General features: G+C 42.5%; 1 protein-coding gene across 1 annotated transcript in view; it reads right to left on the bottom strand.

The window, feature by feature from the left end:
• Positions 1-226: 226 nt before the first annotated feature.
• The window catches only part of LOC309671681 (ovostatin-like), a gene marked incomplete at both ends in the record, with an annotated part of 31300 nt that continues 12311 nt past the window's right edge, over positions 227-19215 (bottom strand). Inside the window, 21 exon segments of the mRNA XM_082482968.1 lie at positions 227-279; positions 1269-1371; positions 2541-2612; positions 4351-4441; positions 4635-4759; positions 4899-5114; positions 5560-5780; positions 6371-6536; positions 7837-7911; positions 8386-8542; positions 9412-9493; positions 9796-9972; positions 10950-11033; positions 12368-12419; positions 13074-13195; positions 14444-14570; positions 15166-15394; positions 16090-16177; positions 17455-17587; positions 18162-18332; positions 18971-19120. Of these exon segments, the coding sequence (XP_082339094.1) occupies positions 227-279; positions 1269-1371; positions 2541-2612; positions 4351-4441; positions 4635-4759; positions 4899-5114; positions 5560-5780; positions 6371-6536; positions 7837-7911; positions 8386-8542; positions 9412-9493; positions 9796-9972; positions 10950-11033; positions 12368-12419; positions 13074-13195; positions 14444-14570; positions 15166-15394; positions 16090-16177; positions 17455-17587; positions 18162-18332; positions 18971-19120 (2694 nt within the window).

The following is a 19215-nucleotide window of genomic DNA, read 5'->3' as shown; positions in this document are numbered from 1 at the left end:
GAAAAGCACTTTATCTGGAGTTTCTGATCCACACTGACCCCAAGTTCTTTTGAAGCGTGGGCCAGAATCGGTCATTCTGATCTGCTGCAGTTTGGACTTTGCTTATTCCTCATTCTTCTAGGTGCTTTTCATTGGCCTCCCAGAAACTACCAAGTCTCTTATCCTCTTCTTCTTTTGCTTTCCTGATACCTTTTGAACCATTACCTCTTCTGGCACGTATCCGATTTCAGTTGGAAGGCGGGGAGCAGGGCATTTTGTATTCTGCAAGGGCATATTCATCTGGAAAGAAGAAATGAAGATGATGTTTGCATGAGAGTGAGGAATCATTCTGACCCCAATCCATGTGCAACTGTGATTAATACATTATGAACCAGAAAACATTTGATAGATTTTGTGGTAGTCTTCCAGTTGTTAAAGCAACCGCTTGCAGGGGTGCACAGAAGAAGCCCAAGGCACTCCTCTGGCCATGTTTGTGAGGACACATAATTGCTGTGACCATGCAAGGTGTGGATCAGGTGGCAGAACATGCTCTCCATGGTCAATTCTCTGGATAATGCTCTTAATCTGCTAGGATGCAGTTCCCAAAGGTTGTGCCAAGCTCGAGAAAAGCACGGGGGAACCTGAGCCACAGTTTTGATAACACAAGTTCCACAAGTGAGTAATATCTGATGCGATTGCAGTTCCTTGAGGCCAGATCGAGAAAGGTGGTCAGGCACTTAATTTTCTAGTTAGGTGCTTAAACTCCTCTTGAGTTAAGTGGGACTGTCATTCCCACTTAAGTATTTAAATTCCACTAAGGAAGTGTTCTTTGACTTGCTGCCTACTATGGCAATATAAAGCTGAAATATGAGATAACCCAGATGAGGGAAGTCAGGAACACTGCTACCTTTGAGTTATGGATTGTAACCATTGTGTTCAAACTGTGGAAAGAGAGTGGAACCACACTTCTTTCTGTATGTAGTTCGTAAGAAAGCAACTCCTGGCGTATCACTTTCTAATCTGCTTGATGTTGAAATGAAGCAAGAAATGACAAGGCAGGGGGGCAGAAACTGTCTATGCTCTGCAAACCCTTTGCAGTCTAGTAATCAAAAGCAGCAGAATTGCCAGCTTTCTCTCCACTTGTCTCTCCTGAGAAACAGAGGCAGCAGAAAAGTGAAGAGAAGCTTGCAGAGAGAGAGCAAGGGAAAATTCGCTATCCACACCTTGTAAATGCTGAGATCAATACTTTGGTTTCACAGGTTTTGCTCAGGCGTACTGAGGTCACTTACCCGTTTCGTAGTAATCGTACATATGTACTGGCACTGGTTTGATGTCTGAGACAGGCAGGCTTTGCTCCACACTGAAGGAGAAGTTGATTTCCTTCTGGGAGACCTGGAATTGACAAGACAAGAAAATGCGTCTGACTTTTTCTTTTCATATCTACTCCTGAGGCTAAGGTTGAACAGATGCATTTCTGGGTCAGACTGGGTGACAAAGTGCCATTCTACAGTTCTCTCCAGATTTCAAACTTGATGTCAAATCAGATAATTGTTTAAAAGCTGTTTCTAAATCTGTTTCGTTGCTAAAATTGTGTGCTCTTATTTTTCTTCCTCTTCGTATTTCCATTGCCAATTACCCCAACCATTCCCAGGTTATTGCAGCTTTCAGCACATCAGCATTCATCCTGTCATTGAAAGTTGCTGTTAGTTTCTTTCCTTGCCTTTTCCCAGCTAAAATCACCTTCAGCACCCCCATGAATCTTCTCCCCACTTTCCTCCTTCCTCATCTTTCTCAGCATCTCAAGCTGTCTCTTGCATGCCTGGGATTGTGCTCCTGGTCTCTTCTTCCTTTCTCCTTGTTTTTATCTTGCTGATCTCATTAAAGGAATGGAGCCATGGACAGGGGCTCTGGAGAACTTTCTGCATCACTGGTGCCCTGCTGGGTAAACTTCTCACATTCTTGGTGAATTCAGGTTATTGACTCCAGTCTTCCATATTAGAACCTTGGAGACCAACTAATAAAAACTCCTGTTTGAGAAGTAGCTATCATTACTATTTCTTTTTCCGTCCTCTCTCATTCCCTTCTTGGTATTTTACGATCCCTTGTGTTTTGATTTTCATCTTTTTCCTCTCTCATTCCCTTTATTAATATTATTGATGTGGGAGGACTATTCTTTTTGTAAAGAAATCTCTCTAAAAGGGAGGGGATAATACTCACTCCCTGTAAAACACTCTCAGATCAACCGATGAGAACCATCCCTTAGAGGCTGAGGAATATTATGCAGACCAGGAAATTTTGCAATACAGACTGCAACTTAGCTACATTTGTGAAATACTGTTTAATCATACAACATTCTTCACAGAAAGTAATAACAAATGCATATCTCTTCACTGTAGATTACAACTAATGTGTATACATATTTGATGTTGGACTGAATGAAGTCCCTTTACATCTTTAAGACGTGTATTGCTAAATGGCTTTTAATGAGATTTTTCTTTTATCTGGGAGCCTGTTTTAAACTTCCAAGATAATAAAACCAGTAAGAAACCTCCCAAACTTACCTTCTGCAGGTAGAAAAGGATGTGGTTGTTCTTGATGTCTACACGATCCACAACGGAATTCTGGTACTGGAGCTTTAAATCAGGCAAATGATAGCAATGTTAACATAAGAGACTTGCCAAGGAGTCTTACATATTGGGTAGCAAAATATGTTTTAAGTAGCTGCCACGCTCCGCTTGTGCCACCCCGCCATCTCGTGGCCAAAATAAGAAATGCAAGTTGAGTATTTTCATAACGTGACAAGTGCAAACCAATCACAAGTCAGCTTTGGTGAATGTGATTTTTATCATTAACTTAAGAGTGCTCCCATTTCAACCAGAATTTGAAATTACACGACCATTTCTGCAGCTCAAGCTGACTCACTTACTAGTCCATTCTATATTTAAAAAAAAAAAAAAGTTTTTAAAAAAATTAGAACAGCATAAGAGCAAAATTATTTTACTATAAAAATACACAATATTCCAAATGTTAAAACCAGCTATTTTTTCTCAAGTACATATAAAGAGGAGTAGGATGGCAAACAGTGTAACGTCTCAATGGAAAAATCTTCCAAAGAAAAGTTATTAATGTCATACAGTTCTTGCCAAAAAAGAAATTCAGGCCTTAATGCTAAGTGATTATAAATGCACCAAGCTATGAGCAGACTCTAAAATGAATTGCATTCTTCTTTTCGTCTACCATAAATTATGGCTCATGGCTTGAAGCTAATGCATCTGTTGCAGAACCTAAAATGCGCTAGGAACTGAAATGAGGTGCTTATCAGTGCTGTCCCCAGCATTGTCATCATCGGGACCAAATGCCTGGATAGTAAAAGAAGAGCAATACCCAGTTTTTCTTTGTTAAACTGTGCTGTAGAGGAAGGAGTAGCCATGTAAAAGGGATAATATCCCCAAACGCCCATTTGATAATTTAACTATGGCAGAAGTATTTCTCACATAGATTCTGTTAGGTTGTGTGACTAAAGACTCATACGCACAAACACCAAGGCGCACAGGGAAGCCCCAGTAACCTGAGCAGAGCCACCGGAGCACCCTCACCCGGTTCCCCCCAGGGCTGCCACAGTGACCGGCACCATTGTTGGGGAGTGAGTCCCACCAGGTGAGTCAACAGCAGAGTATCCCTGGATCACCTCACCGAGTACGGGATGATGGGTCTCAAGAAGGAGTTATTACAGGGTGTTTAGGGGAAGAACCAGAAGTAACAAAGGGAGGGATAAAGTCCAATTGGGAAGAAAAAGGGTGGGAAAATGAGATAAAAGAGGCCGGTTGCACGTAAACAGGTTGGTGGTCAGCACACTTGTCTGGCCATGCCCTGCACCTGGTCACTAGTCTCTCCTGTCTTCTTATTAAACTCTGTTCCTGACTATTTTCCTGGGTGAGGGGCTCTCTATTCTGTGTACCACTGAAGAGGGGACCACGGGTCACAGAAACTGTGTCTGGAGCGCCAGCATCTTGAGACACCAGACTTCAGGCTTGTGTGTGGGTGTGTATGTCAGTGTGTCCAGCCATGTGTATATCTGTATATATCTGCACAGCGTGCACGTGTGCCTTAGGAATACGCGCTCAGGTCAGACCTGGGGATATGAAGCTGCAGAAGTCTCACCTCTGTTGGGCTACTGTATTTGTCAACTCCTAACAGATTTGTCTTCAGCAGATGAACAGCTACAAGTCCGAGACACAGCGTATGTGACAGAAGGCTTGGCCCAGGGACTTTGCAGAATTCCCGTGGGGCCCCAGTTTTCTAATCGGAGACTGTTTTTATCACCTTCCTATCTTTTCAGAGTTTACCGTTCACTTTGTTCCCATTCTTTACCTTTTTCAGGGAAGATCTTACAGGAACAAAACCTGAGAGCATCTTCACGTCAATAATAGCCATGTTGGAGACTTTGCGGTTTCCTGTGTAACTAAAATGAGAAAAGTTCTGTTAGTCTGGTTGAAGACTAATGGAGCAAATGGAGAGGAGACCAGGGAATGACATTTTCGGCTCCTGATGATCCTGTTTGTCTTCCTGCAGCTGCACAGTAGCAGTTAACTGGCTGTAGTTAAGTCCTTACTTGGATGCTTTACCAAGGGGGTAGGTCAATAAGAGGAAGTTACCTGGCAGAGAAGACAAGGTCAAACTTTGGTGGGAAGCTGCCTGTGCAAGATACATTGGCCGGCCGTACGGAGAGAGAAAATCCTGCAGCTTTTTTTGGCAAATGGATGTTATACCTCAGGGTGGTCTAAAAGAGATGGGAAGCGTGAGATGGTCACAGACTTATAGGCTTTTGTGGCTTTGGCATGAGGTGTGGAAGGGAATGAGGTATGGGCGACCCCCTGCTTAGTTCTCAGAGGGCGGTCCTGAGTTTCCAGCTTGCTTACCTGCAGATAGACACAGCCAGTGCCGTTCACTTCCACATTGTAATTCCCTGGAATAGTGGGTAAGGAAGCCTGCTGCAGTAAGAAGCGGTTCTTGTCATTCAGCTGGAAAGTCTTACTGGGGGACTCCATGAAGTTGACTTTGACTGTGTTAAGACTGTTTTTAGAGAAGGTGAGGTATCCATACTGGGCTAAAGCTTGGAGAGCAACAACAGTGTCCTGAAAAGAACAACACGATTCCTAGTTAGATAGATACCCAACTGTAAGATGGTGCATGAGATTAGCACAGCTCCTATTTCCCTGACACTTTGTCAGTGCTCATAAATGGAGGGGCACTTTGCAAAGAGCTAAGGAGACAAGATACACGTTCTGGGGCAATATATTTGAATTATCCCAGAAAACCTGGGATAATGCTGTGTCAACAGTGACGGCTGTCTACTGCTAACTTGAAACTCACACAAGTTTCCATTTCCTAAAACTAAAATATGTATGAAGCTGCCTATGAAGGAGATGATGTGCCTTGACAAGGAGACTTACGGGTGCACCGTTTATCAGATATTTTTCAAACGAATATGCATTCAGGAAGATACATCCTACTATTGAGCTACAGCTTGCAGGCTGTACTGCTCCCAGAAGCTTTCTTTTTACCACACCTGGTTGTTACCTGGCTTGAGGAGAAACCACCATATGGGTTCTGTTGTTTGACAAGCCAGTGCACAATGCGAAAAATGTAAGATAAGTCTTCTGGAGTGAGTTTGGCTTTGTTGAGCAAAGCTAGGAGCACATAGCTGGTCATTTCAATCTCAGCAGAAGGGGCACGGGAATAGAAGACAGGGAAATGTTCTGCTTGTGGCTTATTTTCTCTCTGCCAATGAATTGAACCACCTGAAAACAGAAAAGTGGGGTGTAAAAAGCATGGAAGCATCATCATGTGGGAGACAGGCATACAATTCCCTCTCTGCCTTTACTCAAAAGTTTTTTCAGCCATCATCATGCTGAACCAGATAAGTTTTAGTTCCAGGATAGAGAATACAACAGAGATGGAAAGGGAACTAATAAAAGGGGGCTGTATAAGTTAAAGAGGGGCTGAAGTGAAGGCAGTGCAGCAGAAGGATGCTAAGGCAGTGGTGGACTGGAGCTCATGACATAGTCAAGGGAACTGGGTTTGTTCAGTGTGTAAAAGAGGAGGGTAATGGGGAAATTAGGTACAGTCTTCCACTACATTGGACTGAGATTTCCATGGGTCTCTTCCCACCTACGTTATTTCATAGTTCTAAGAAAATCAGGCCACAGCTCAATCTTTTGTGAAGCCAAAAGAGACAGAGAAGTTCATAGAGACAAATTCAGTAGCATAGCAGGCATGAAATGGGAAGGGAGCAACATGAATGAGAAAACTGTACATCAGAATAGCTTACATCATACCACAGGCCATTCCATCAGCTGTATTGCCTGTACCATGGCCATACTGCACTTACCGTCTTTGGTAGCTGTCTTGTCCAGCTTCTCAAGGAAGAACTGGCATCTTTTCTCTTTGTCAGCTAAGCCATAAACATAGGCAAAGAGGGCCTGGTTATACAGGTTATGGACCCCATTGCCAAATGCATTCTCCAAACAGTTCATGCCCCTCTGAACGACAGGATGCTAGTAACACAAAATATAGTCGGGTTGTCAGGTACTTGGATTTGTTTCTCAGCTTCTCATTAAATACTTCTATCACTGCTTAAGCTGCTATCACTGCCCCTACATGCTAAAAATAGACATGATCCATGGTGTGTTTAAGGGCCTACAGTGTGTATTCTGTAAAAAACGCCTTCCCAGTGGTGCTGTGTTCTTTATGCACCTATTTAGATGCAGCATGGCTGGACTAACAGAGCACTGGTTCTTTTCCTGATTTGCGAGACGCCCTTATGCAGGTGAATCTTTTGTCCCCTGGTGGCTTTAGCTCTAAAATGTGGATCATCATTACAGAACTATGTAATGTGTATCAGGACCTCATGATGAAGCAGGCTTTCTCAGATGGATGTTATTACTCATTTGCTAGCTGTAGGTATCAAGATAACTCTTCAGATCTTTTAGCCTTACAGACTACCTCTGTGAACTCTACTTTAGCTCAGACATCACCAGCACACTGCTAACCACGTCCTGCCTATGCAGTTTCACTTACAGATTTGACACAAGGCTTTGGAGCTTCTTATGGAGATAGTGGGAACTAATTCATGTTGCTGAAGAACTATTTGTTTCTGCAAAATGTTTTTGTCCTGTCAGTCTCAGGTAGTTAAATGATGCCCCAGACTACAGGATCTGAGGGAACCTCAAAATTCAGCACGCCTAGAACATATTTGCCAGATTGGGAACAGTTCACATCTTCCCCATTTTAAAAAGAACAAAGTCAGCAAAAAAACAGGGTCTCAAGGATATGCAGGAAGTATATTACAGCAAACAGAACTCAGCTCCCATTCTCCTGTGCCTAGTATTCCAACCAGCAGCTCATTGTTTCCTTCCATTATTAAGAATGACATAGGGAAACAGAAACGGAGCTTGGATCTAAATGCACAGAGAGAGTTTGTAGGACTGAAGATTTGGATAGCTTGGACTTTGGGCTGGGCAAATTCAGAGAAGATTTCAAACTGGACTCTGGATGGGGTGGGCAAATTCTGTCTGGATTTTGCACTTACATAGACAACTGTTTTTTAACACAACTGGATTCCTCAGGGATTTTTCAAATCAATCCATAGGAACTGGATACACAATTGATTTGTAACACTCATCAAATACTTGTGCCAACTGCAGGGTTCTGGAAACAGGTTTCCTCAGCTGACCCTACTGTCTTACAATCAGTATTTACCGCATTGTTAAAGAGTATGGATGTGAGGCCTATGAGTTTTGCAGTTTGACAAATGGCTGATCAGACTAATAGAGCATAACAGCATCAAATACCTACCGCAGTAGAGTGTCCAGCCTCCAGCAGTGCTGCCACAATGTAGGCTGTGAGTGAGTATTCACCTTCTTCTCCACCCTGAAGGAAAAAAAAGAGCAAAGAACAGATCAGTACAGATGTTCTAGAAAGAAACGAAATATGAATTAATTCGTTGTTCAGACACCAGTTAGATTTGCGATCAGAAGTAATTTCTGTCTTCCTGTGTGCACAGGAACATGAAAGATCAAGTTCATTCAGGATAAATCCAAAATTGTTTCATGCATTTTCTTGGCTTTTGCACATATGGAATAAAGCACATTATAGCCTGTGACTGAACATAAAATGCAGTGGTGGAAAATACAACCTGAGACTTCTGACTCAGAAAGCTCTACTGGTTTCTACCTCATCATCAATAGCAAACATAAGAATCGTGCTCTGCTTGTATATGAGAGACACGAGAGAACAGTACTAGGAAGAGTAAGAGTGTGGTGGTAAGTTTGCGTCTGGCAGAAATGATCCAAATCAATCCCAATGGCTGGACTAGAAGTTTGGAACTATACTTGTCTCAGTTACCTTCAAAGCATTGTTGAAATGTGACCCAACATTTTCAAAGCAGCCATCTGACTTCTGCTTGCTTGCCAGCCAGATCAAAGTTTGAGACTGCACGTTGTCATCGATGTAGATGTAGCGTTTGGCTTGTGCAAATGACTTGTACACAAAGGCGGTGAGCCTGCAGGTGAACCAGAAACAGAAAGCAGGTAAGGTATGAACAAGACCGAGAAGATTTACCAGCAACTGAATACGCATAGAAAATGACATAAAATTAACTCCATAATATCTGAGGTAAAAGAAAAATGAGTGTTTTGTAAGTTTTAAATAAATAAGATAGCTAAAATCTTGATATTAAAAACTGACTAGAGGTTTCTTCATTACTGTGTGGAAACCATTCTTTCAGAGTAGGGGTAAAGTATAGACACAGCTTGATGACTGATGATAGTAATTTCTAATCTTGATTAATAGAATTAATTAATAGAATTAAAAAATAAACTAGGTTGGAAGGGACCTGTGGAAGCCTCCAGTCCAACCACCTGCTTAAACTAGGGCCAACTTCAAAGCTTTGTCAGTGACAGAGATACCCACATCCCCTTTGGGTACTTGTCTCAGTGCTGCAGCCTTCTCCTGGGGAGGATTTTTTTGCCTTATACCCAGTTGGAGTTTTCCCTGTTGCAACTTGAGTAAGGACAAACTCTTGTCCTTACTCTGTGCGCCCCTGAAAAGAGTCCAACTCCATCATTTCTGCAGTACCCATCTAGCTAGTGGAAGGCTTTACCTAGGTTCTCCATTAGCCTTCTCTTCTACAGGCTGAACAAATCCAGTCCCTTCAGCATCCCCTTGAACGTTATGTACTCCAGCCCCCAATCATCTTATCATCCTTTTGTTGCACTCTCTCCAGTTTATTAATCTCTCCTGTACTCGGGGATCCAAATTAATCAAGCTATGTCCATTTAGTCTATTAAAAATAAGAATCACTTGATACTTTGGTCATTTTTCAAAGGCTAAAGATCCTGTGCTAGGGAAATAGAAAGTACCATCACTTACCATACACTCCCTTCTCTATCTCGTGTCCCAAAGGAGCTGTAGGATCCATCCCGGTGTTTGTATGATAGCTGTTTTTGGTACCCTGAAAACACAATAAAGATGACAAATTTTCTAATCACAGTAAAGTACTAGTACTGCTGTTTGTTCAACTAAAGCAGTACGATTTTTTATTATTTAATATTAAGTAATGTATGCCTGGTGAATAATATCAGCTAGTATGAATTCTACCTGAAGTATGACATGCTTCTTTGGGGTGCTGTCATTGCCTGCTCCTATGCAATAAACATGGTGCTCGAATTCAGAGATTAGTGTTCACCAGGTAAAGCTTTAGAGTTCAATGCACAAAATCACCATATTAGATGGAAGAAGCCAAAAGCCTCTCACCTGTGGATAAATATCCAGTACCCTTGAGTCTAATCTCTTCAGTCAGCTGCCCAGTCTTATTCAGATAATCCAGGGCGTAGATGTTGGGTGTGAACAAAGCCATGTTCTGTTCTCCGCAGCCATAAGGCATATGGAGGAGGTTCTCCATGTTCCTCAGGGCTGTACCCAAAATGTCTCCTGAAGAACGAAAGATTTAAGAAGTTAGTTCAGTTCAAACATGTTTTTATTACACATCATTATACATTGCTTTATATTACCTTATTATGAATGCAAGGGCAATGACCAATATAGAGTAATCACAGTAACCAAAGACACAGTTTACAAGAAAAGCTGAAATGCCTCAATTTTTATTTTTTATTTTGATGCTGGACTCCTGGGAGAAACTGAGAATTTGGGAAAAAAATGAGCACCAATACTGACTGGCATGGGTTCTGAGAAACAGCTATGAACCCTTAGAAGGGTTAGACTTCTCTGCCCTTTACGACCTGCTTCCCCTTTTGTGTGTACATGTGAGAATGATGTGTGGGGTATGATGCTGACGTGCTAGAGGCTGTATTGCAGAGTATCAGCACACCTCACACTGACCCAGACACGAAAACCAACTGTGTTTAGAAAGCAATCTGAGTTCAGAACCTCAAAAAATTTTTCACTGAAGAGAACTGTCAGTCTTAATAACGACTTTGAGATTAGTGGAGTTGATTGAGACCTGAAAGTTTTATTCTATTGGAACTTTTCAACTAACAAATGTTTTCCATCATGTGAAAGCATAAATTTGAAATTATGCAGTCAGCAAAATTCTGAAGTCTTCTTTCCAAGAAATCAAATTTTTTTTTTTCAAAGAAGTCTGCAGTATCTTACTTTTCAGCTGAATTAACTGTTTTACTATAGAAAACAGGATATGCTAATGAAGTATAATCTGAAATGCAATGTAAGTTGAATATTTTGACTATTTTGTCCTCTTTTGATATCAGAGAATTCCAAGAAACTTTTGTCTTTCACTGCCATTTTACGAAGTAGGAAAGTTTTCCTCTAACATCAAGATTAAGTATTTTCTCAACTTTACATTAGTTTTGCGCATGTATACACGATGACACTTGGTGCAGCACAAGAGAAATGCCATTTACTTTTGGTTTTAGTCTAAATACTAAGCTTACCAATGACAGAAAAATAAGCTCTGGCTGATCCCTGCACTAGGTTTTTTGGCAGGCTGAGAGACACCGGTTCAGAAGTCATTGTGCCTGATGAGAAAACATAACAACAAGAATTGTTAAAATCATCTTTTACAGAATCACAGAATCACAGAATCACAGAATTATCAGAGTTGGAAGGGACCTCTAGAGATCATCTAGTCCAACTCCCCTGCTAAAGCAGGATCGCCTAGAGCACATTACTCAGGACTGCATCCAGGCGGGTCTTGAAAATCTCCAGGGAAGGGGACTCCACAACCTCCCTGGGCAGCCTGTTCCAGTGCTCTGTCACCCGAACCGTAAAGAACTGTTTCCGTGTATTTGAACGGAACTTCCTGTGTTCTAACTTGTGCCCATTGCCCCTCGTCCTGTCACTTGGAACCAATGAAAAGAGCCTGGCTCCATCCTTCTTCAACCCACCCCTTAGATACTTGTATGCCATAATCAGGTCTCCCCTCAGCCTTCTCTTCTCCAGGCTAAAGAGTCCCAGCTCTCTCAGCCTTTCCTCATAAGGCAGATGCTCCAAGCCCTTAATCATCTTAGTTGCCCTTCGCTGGACTCGCTCCAGCAGTTCCCTGTCCCTCTTGAACTGGGGAGCCCAAAACTGGACACAGTATTCCAGTTGTGGCCTCACCAGTGCCGAGTAGAGGGGGAGAATGACCTCCCTCGACCTACTGGCCACACTCTTCCCTATGCAGCCCAGGATTCCATTGGCCTTTTTGGCGACAAGGGCACATTGCTGGGCCATGGATAATTTACTGTCTACCACAACCCCCAGATCCTTCTCCTCCAAGCTATCTCCCAGCAGGTAAGCCCCTAACCTGTACTGGTGCCTAGCATTCCTCCTCCCCAGGTGCAGGACCTTGCACTTGGTTTTGTTGAACCTCATTAGGTTCTTCTCTGCCCAGCTCTCCAGCCTGTCCAGGTCACGCTGGATGGCAGCACAGCCCTCTGGGGTGTCAGCCACCCCACCCAGTTTGGTATCATCAGCAAACTTGCTGAGGATACACTCTGTCCCCTCATCCAGGTCATTAATGAATATATTAAACAAAATAGGACCGAGTATTGACCCCTGGGGGACACCACTGGTTACAGGCCTCCAACTAGACTCTGTGCCGCTGATCACAACCCTCTGAGTCCTTTTTCCCAGAAGTCTTCACTTTGTAAGCATTACTACAGTGATTGTTACGATCTGCAGCCTTGGTAAAGAAATTGCTGCGGAGTCTTTCCTAATAAGTCTGAAAATCCTGAATTGTAGCCCAGCACCTTGACCCTGAGACCCTCTTCCCTCCCCTGGAATAGTCTCTAGTTTTGTAGGACAAAACCTACAAGACAGTGAAGCAGTTCCACTGACTCCCTGGAAAGAAAGAATGAACTTGCCTCACCTTTCGTACAGACGAGGGAGCTCTGAGTCAGTTCCTTTTTAATACCTTCAGGCTGTTTGATTGCAGGGAAATGGCCAGGAATAAGAAGAAAAGTGTAGAACATCACCATGAAAACATGGCAATTTAACAGTGTAAAACAGTATGTGGATGTGGCTTTCCAGACAGTGCACCCCTTGTACCCAGTCCTACCCTGTCTCTGCTAAAAGATCTCTTGGTCCATGGCTCCCTCTCTTTTTTACCCAACACTCTGTCCAGAGCACCTTCCTTCTTAGAAAGCAGTTTATAAAATAGACATTTCCAGCCCCTGAGATGGACTCTGCCCAACTAATCCTATGTGGCCAATCCTTTGTGATAGTCAAGATAAATCCTTTTCATTTTATATTTGCCCTCCACCCCCTTCCCCAGCACTAGAGGGACAGGCTAAAGGTACTTATAGGTAAGGTATGAATGTCCTCCCTTTTGGGTACATCTCTACTGACATCCATTGGGGTGTCAGGGCATGTGTGCTCATGGTCCAAGGAAGGAGACAGTGACAGGAGGAGAGCGGATGCCACTGACTTTTGTGATTTACACTCTTATTTTCATGTGGAGAAGCCCACCATACACAGCTCCACCTGTGTCAGTTGCCTTGCCTCCTCACACTAGCTAACTGCTGCTAACCCACAGCTATAGGAACTGCAGTTTCCACAAAGATTTCCTACCTTACCTCAACAAGTAGGGTTTGAATCAGGGTGTCCCTGTGAATTGTCTCCTCTTCTGAGGATGCGCTGTTTCCAGTACCTCTGGTATTCATTTTGGCCTCAGCAGTAATTGTGAATTTCACCTCACCTAGAAAGCCACCCACCGGCACAAGAAAGAAAAGTTATCTTCAATGTCTACAGTTACCCCTGTTTTTCGCTGCCTCTTCTAGGCTGATGGACTGCTGAGAAATGTATTCTCTCTGAAGGCAGCTCGGTAAAACCAAATTTCATGGAGGCTCCATGCCTGTCTGCTAGCGGCAAGGAATGGTTGCCTGGGGTCCTAGCATGAGGAACAAAATAGGAGTGATCCTGGCCAAAAAACTGACAGTCCTCACTAGCGGTTTCCACTTCTTCTTAGCCTTGTGCTGAGTTTTCTCTGGTCTAGGGCAGTGTTGAAATAGTTATAGCTCTGCTGCCTCTTTCCTTCAGGCGGGATTTGTTAACTGATGGACAGCACTGAGAAGCAGCATCAGTGCTGCTGCAGCACTGAGGAGCAACCCTGAAGTGAGCAGCTTTGCAGGCTTGCTCTCTTCATTCGCCCCTGCAATCACTGCAAACTGGAAATCTGAAGGAGTTTTTTATATGGAACAAAATTTATTATTATCAGAGTTACCAGGGACAGACAGCAGCTTTCTTTTTTTCGGCTCTGCAGTATTATTTCACTGCGTATTTCACTGAGTTTTAATCTCACTATAACTTTCCATCTGTCTCAGTGAGTTTGAAGGAAATCAGTCATACTGACTATAGGGGTTTAGAAACAACCTGTTTAAGAAAAGGTCCATCTGTGGTTCATTTTGAGAAGAATCTTTGCTAATTAAAAGTATTTTGTACTTCAACATTTGGGGCACTTACACATGCAAGATGTTGTAACTGCATTTTTTAAAAGGCAACACTGACTTGAAGACAGTGTGAATTAGCACAGCTGTAAAATTGGGGAGGAGCAATGTCCTCTTTGCCCGCTGAGAAGCCAGTCCAGAATTATTAGCAAATTTTATTCTTACATAATACAGTTGGTTAGTTGCAAAACTGCCAGCTGATCACAGATGCATGAAATCCTTGCCATCATACATTGTGTGGCAAGCAAAGAGTCCTTCCTAAAATGGACAGGAAACAGACTGCCAAAAATCAGAAGAGGTGAAACACCAGAACAATTCACTGCTCATTCAGTGAATCTAAGTGAACTTTAACAGCGGTCCAATACTAAATTTGTGGAGCAATTAATGGAGCTGTCCAGAAATGCCTGCCTGTGGATTATTATGCTGGGTTAAAGGGTGGGAGTGACAGAGGTAAAAAGACCAAACAGGGATATATCAAGGTGATGAAAAGACAAACGTACCGAGTTTGTGGGGGCTAACAGCCCAAATATAGGTTTTTCTTTCATTGGCACACACCCTTGCTGTGTTGCCCTCTGGTGAAAGGATTTCTGCCTTGTAGTTGCTTGACTTTGCCAGTACGGCACTGATCTGAGATAAAGAAAGAAGTAGCAAGATTACAAATGAAGTGGGCTGCCCCTGAAGTTAGGCTGCAGAGCAAGGGAGAGTTGCTGGAGAAACTATTTGTCATCTGAATCTGTGGGATGGTACCGGGACAGAAGGATGGGGCATTTCGGTGAAGAAGTGACAAACCTGCCTCTTTTCTGCCCACTGTTAATGTCTGTTTTTGACAGAAGTATACCAAGGTGTCTGTGCTCATTAGTCAAGTCTTCTTATGAGTTACTGCTACATACAACACGTTCAATATATATTGTGTTTTGCACAGCACAGTACCAATACCCTCTGCTCAAGTTCCTCCTTCAGAAGCAAAAAGAAGAACTAAATTATGTAGGGATAAAGAGCAAGTTCTTATCTTCCATGGACGAGCCACAGTGATCATTGGCCACATTTTCCTAATGTTGTGACACAGGCATAAGTCCAGGGAGAGAGGGTAAGACAATAATGTGTCAGGCTAAAGTGTAAGTTCAACACTTGTTTTTGCATTTCTGATGCTTTATGCAGGAAAATGATGGGATCTCTGGGAAACAGACAAACCATATAGGAATTAAAAGGGAACTTGATATACCTGGATGCATTCATTGAGGTAGTTGAAGACATTGGCTATTAAATTAAATTTTTCCCCTCGGATAACAGAGTATGGCAAGGTGACATCCACAAAGAATGGTTGGAACGCTTTCAGTGAAACAGTTGAGGAGATGCCAAACCCAGCATCATCCTGCACGCAGAAAGCGCTGGCTTTCCATTCTGTGATGGTGTCAGGAATGGTGTAAAAGACATTGACCTCTCCCCTGGAACTGAGGAAAATAAGAAAAACAGGATGAGAAATGATCTTTGGCATTTTCAAGCCAAATTATAGAACAAGCTTTCCACTTGAGTTAGTACTTCTGTGTTCATCTCACTTTCTGCAAGATACCTCTCCATATTTAAAAAAAATATTATGAAGGTGCTGGTGAAATACATGTTAAAAAGCACTTGGAAGAATACTCAGCTTTTTTAATTTAGAAATATCATTTGTTTAAATACCATAATGCCCAAACATACAGATCAGAACCAATAAATTTAGATTAATGTTCTAGAAGAGCCCCTGGGTGTATACTTAAGATGGGGATATTCTCATTGCAGGTGCTCTGATAGCCTGGAAAGAAAAACAAAATAACCTGAGTTTTCTGCTTCTGAATTAAGAATTTGATGAAAAATAACAAGTTTTGCTCCAGCTCGCTCCTAAACAAATGCTTTTATTTTACTCTTAGCCCTTATTCTTTCTCCCCATCAGAAGGATGGGGAGGCAGAGCACAGAACAGATGTCATTTACAGTTCAAGTAGGTTTGACGCTGTGTACAAGGTTGGGAGCTCAACAGTCATTGTGCAAGGTGGGAAAAGGAGACTAGCATCTACAAAGCACACATACATTCCATGGCTTCTTCCCAGAATTCATATAAGCATCAAAAATCCACAGGAGAGGTTAAGAAATGCAGATGAATATACTCACTCGGTATGAAGAAGATCCCAAATCCAGGTCTCAGGGAAGAATTTCCGAACAGTGTTAACAACACCGCCACCGATAATCCTTGACTCCTCTAGAAGATTGTGTATGGTTAAAGTATAATATTAGAGAGGTCAGGCCAGAAGAATCTGAACTGCCATCTGACATGCTCAACACCATTAAATGAACACTAAGTATTCTGTTTGACTATTTTTCCATTCTTTTTTCTGGTAAAAAAGGAAAATTCTAACAGATGTAGGATACGGGAAGAAACAATTTCTTATCTATTCTCTCTTCCCATGGGAAAATACTAGAAAATGTATCTATTTCACAAGATATTTCACTTCATTTCATATTGAGAGATACCATCATCCAGTTAGAAAGGCGTATTCCCTGTCCTCCACCACTAGTTTTCTTTGATTAGCAAATGGACAACAGTAGCCAGTATTGCCACCAAATCTTATAATGCTTTACAAAACTCCCTGGGAACTCAATCATTTTTACATTGTTCAGTAGTTAAAACCGGAGCTGAATATCCAGTCCATTGGAAAACTACTTTTGTTCATATAGCAAAACTACGGGTCTGATATTAGGAACCAAGGTCCTCTTTCCAGTTTTGTCATGGACTCACTTGTGATGTCCAACAACTCATTTAGCATGGAGGTACCTCAGATTTCCTAGCTGTATCATGGAAATAACAACACTTTCTTATTTTGCTGGACTTAGAATCACAGAATCATTGAAAAAAATCTAGGTTGGGAGGAACCTCTGGAGTTGTCTAGCCCAATCTCCCTGAAGTAGGACTAACTTCAAAGTCAGATCATGTTGCTCAAGGGTCTTGTCCAGATCAGTTTTGAAAACCTGCACCAATGGAGATTCCGAAATCTCCCTTGTACAAATTCCCTTGTAGCAACTTATGACTGCTACTTTTGCTCTTTTGCTGAGCAATCTGATCTTGCTGATGTATAAAGGCTTTGGAGACTATGTGCTAAGTATTCTAAGTGTTGTGTGAATTCTTGACATTGGGAATTGCCATTATTTTTCTGCATTGTCATTTCCTTTTAAATATTTAATTGAATTGTGATTTGATGAAAGGTTCTCACCTGAAAAACCCTGAAAAACTTATATCAGTTTATGAAAGAAGTAGTATCCCAGTAGTCCCTGCCTTTTCTATATGCACCCTGTACCTAAGTGAGGGAGAATTGACTCCACTGCAAGGACTGTCCGAACAAGATTACTAGAGGCAAACTGGGACACACAGTCCTATTCCCCCCAAAATCCCCTCAGCATGCTGGCTCTTATTTTATACAGGCAACAGTTTTGAAGACCAGGTAGGCTGGAACTGGAGATACAGTATGAACCTTCTTTTACCTGGGCCATAGCCACCGCTATGGGCGACACCATGATCAAAATAGACAGGGTAATCTTCCATATCTGATCTGTCTTCATTGCACAGAACTGGCTTCCGTATCACAGAGTTGGTGAAAACCTTCAGGCCCATATCCTAAATATGAAAGAATCAATCATGTCACTCAGGGCATGCACTAGCCACCAGTGCATGTCACTTTTCGTACCTGGGTTATCATACCTCATCTCTCTCCTCACCCCTCACATCCCATCCTTTCAACCCTGCATGTCACAACTCTTCCTCTCCAACCTCTATGTCTTTTGTGACACCTGGTGTTCTGTGAAGAGCAGTAATGATGGTGCTTATGTTAGGTCTTAGACTATGGGGCCAGTGGGGAGTGGCGGCAAGTGTATCAGGAACCAAGTGGTCTGCATCACGACTCAGGTCTTTACAAGGAATACCTGAGGTCATGAGCCAAGGCCATGGTCCTGCTTAGGAAACATCTACTGAAGCATGGGCAGGATCCCAGAGAATATATCTAGTAGGGATTTTCAGTCTTCCTGAGTAAGAAGTGGGGATAAGAAAGCAGAAACTGGGTGATCAGAGACTTTAGGGAGTTCCAGGCATCAGCTTCCTTCTCTTAGCAGTAAGAACCACCATCTGAGAAAGTCGCATGTGCGTGAATTCTTCTGGAATACCTCCTGCTTAAAGAACCACACAGAGCACATACCCTGAAAATCTTGTAGGCATCGCCATCACGACTGACATTCACAGGTTCATAGTACAAGCCATCATAAAAGGTGGTTTTAACTGGGATACACCTCTCTGACTTGTATTCTTCCAGGTTGATCCCATTGTAGTAATAGCCATATAAATCGCTCACACGAAGCTGGTAGTACACCTGGGAGGTGAGAACAACTAGTGTAAACACAAGAAAGGTCCCAGGCAGGTGCAAAATCCCGTATATTCAAAGCTTATTGTGGCCCCTAAGCAATCCTATAGACAATGGTGGGTTTGCCTACTGATCCCTACCTAGTCATCAATAAGCAATTTGGCTGGTGATACACAAGAAGCACTGGACTCTACCCTCCTCCTTCTGAGCTGCAACGGCTTTGTGAGGTGAACTTGAGCAAAAAGCACAGATAGACTCCTGAGTTATGCAAAGAGAAGACTGGAGTCTATCAAGATACTAGCTGACATCTACAGCTGTTGTTCTGGGCCTAAGGCCTATTTGAGTCATTAAAATGCAATTTTGACATAATCACTCCCTAGGGAGGAACTATGCTTTCAAGGATTTACATTAGGCATATTCTTGGGACATCTCTTACACTGCCATGCTTTCCAAAACTAAATGTTCCACTATCAGTTTCTGTCTTTGAAGTGTACAACTGCTATAGACCTTTCTTTAATCACTGAGATGTCTGTTTCCAAGGGAAAAATAAAAATACAGCCAGCATCAGAGAGATTATAGGTGGGAATTGGAATGTCATTCTGGATGTCCCTAGGTAAAAAGAATACAGGACTGTAGATATGGCTTACGCTCTCAGCAGATAACTGTCGCTCAGGCTGAAGAAGAAGGACGCTCTGATCTACAGCTCGCAGGGCACAGTAGGAGTTGGCAGCAGCTTCAAGGTGGAGACTGACTTTAGAGCCCGGGAGACCCTTCTTCTCAGAGAACTCGAGCTGGAGCTGGAAATTAATAAATCCAAGACAACCACACAGAAATTAGGAGAATCAGCTTAGCACATAGATCTAAATATCACCTTTCACCAGCACTCACTTTA

Source organism: Vanellus vanellus (genome assembly GCF_965231255.1).
Source record: "Vanellus vanellus genome assembly, chromosome: 1".
Classification (NCBI taxonomy): domain Eukaryota; kingdom Metazoa; phylum Chordata; class Aves; order Charadriiformes; family Charadriidae; genus Vanellus; species Vanellus vanellus.
Note: the sequence above shows the minus strand (reverse complement) of the source record. Positions and strands in the feature narration are given on the sequence as shown.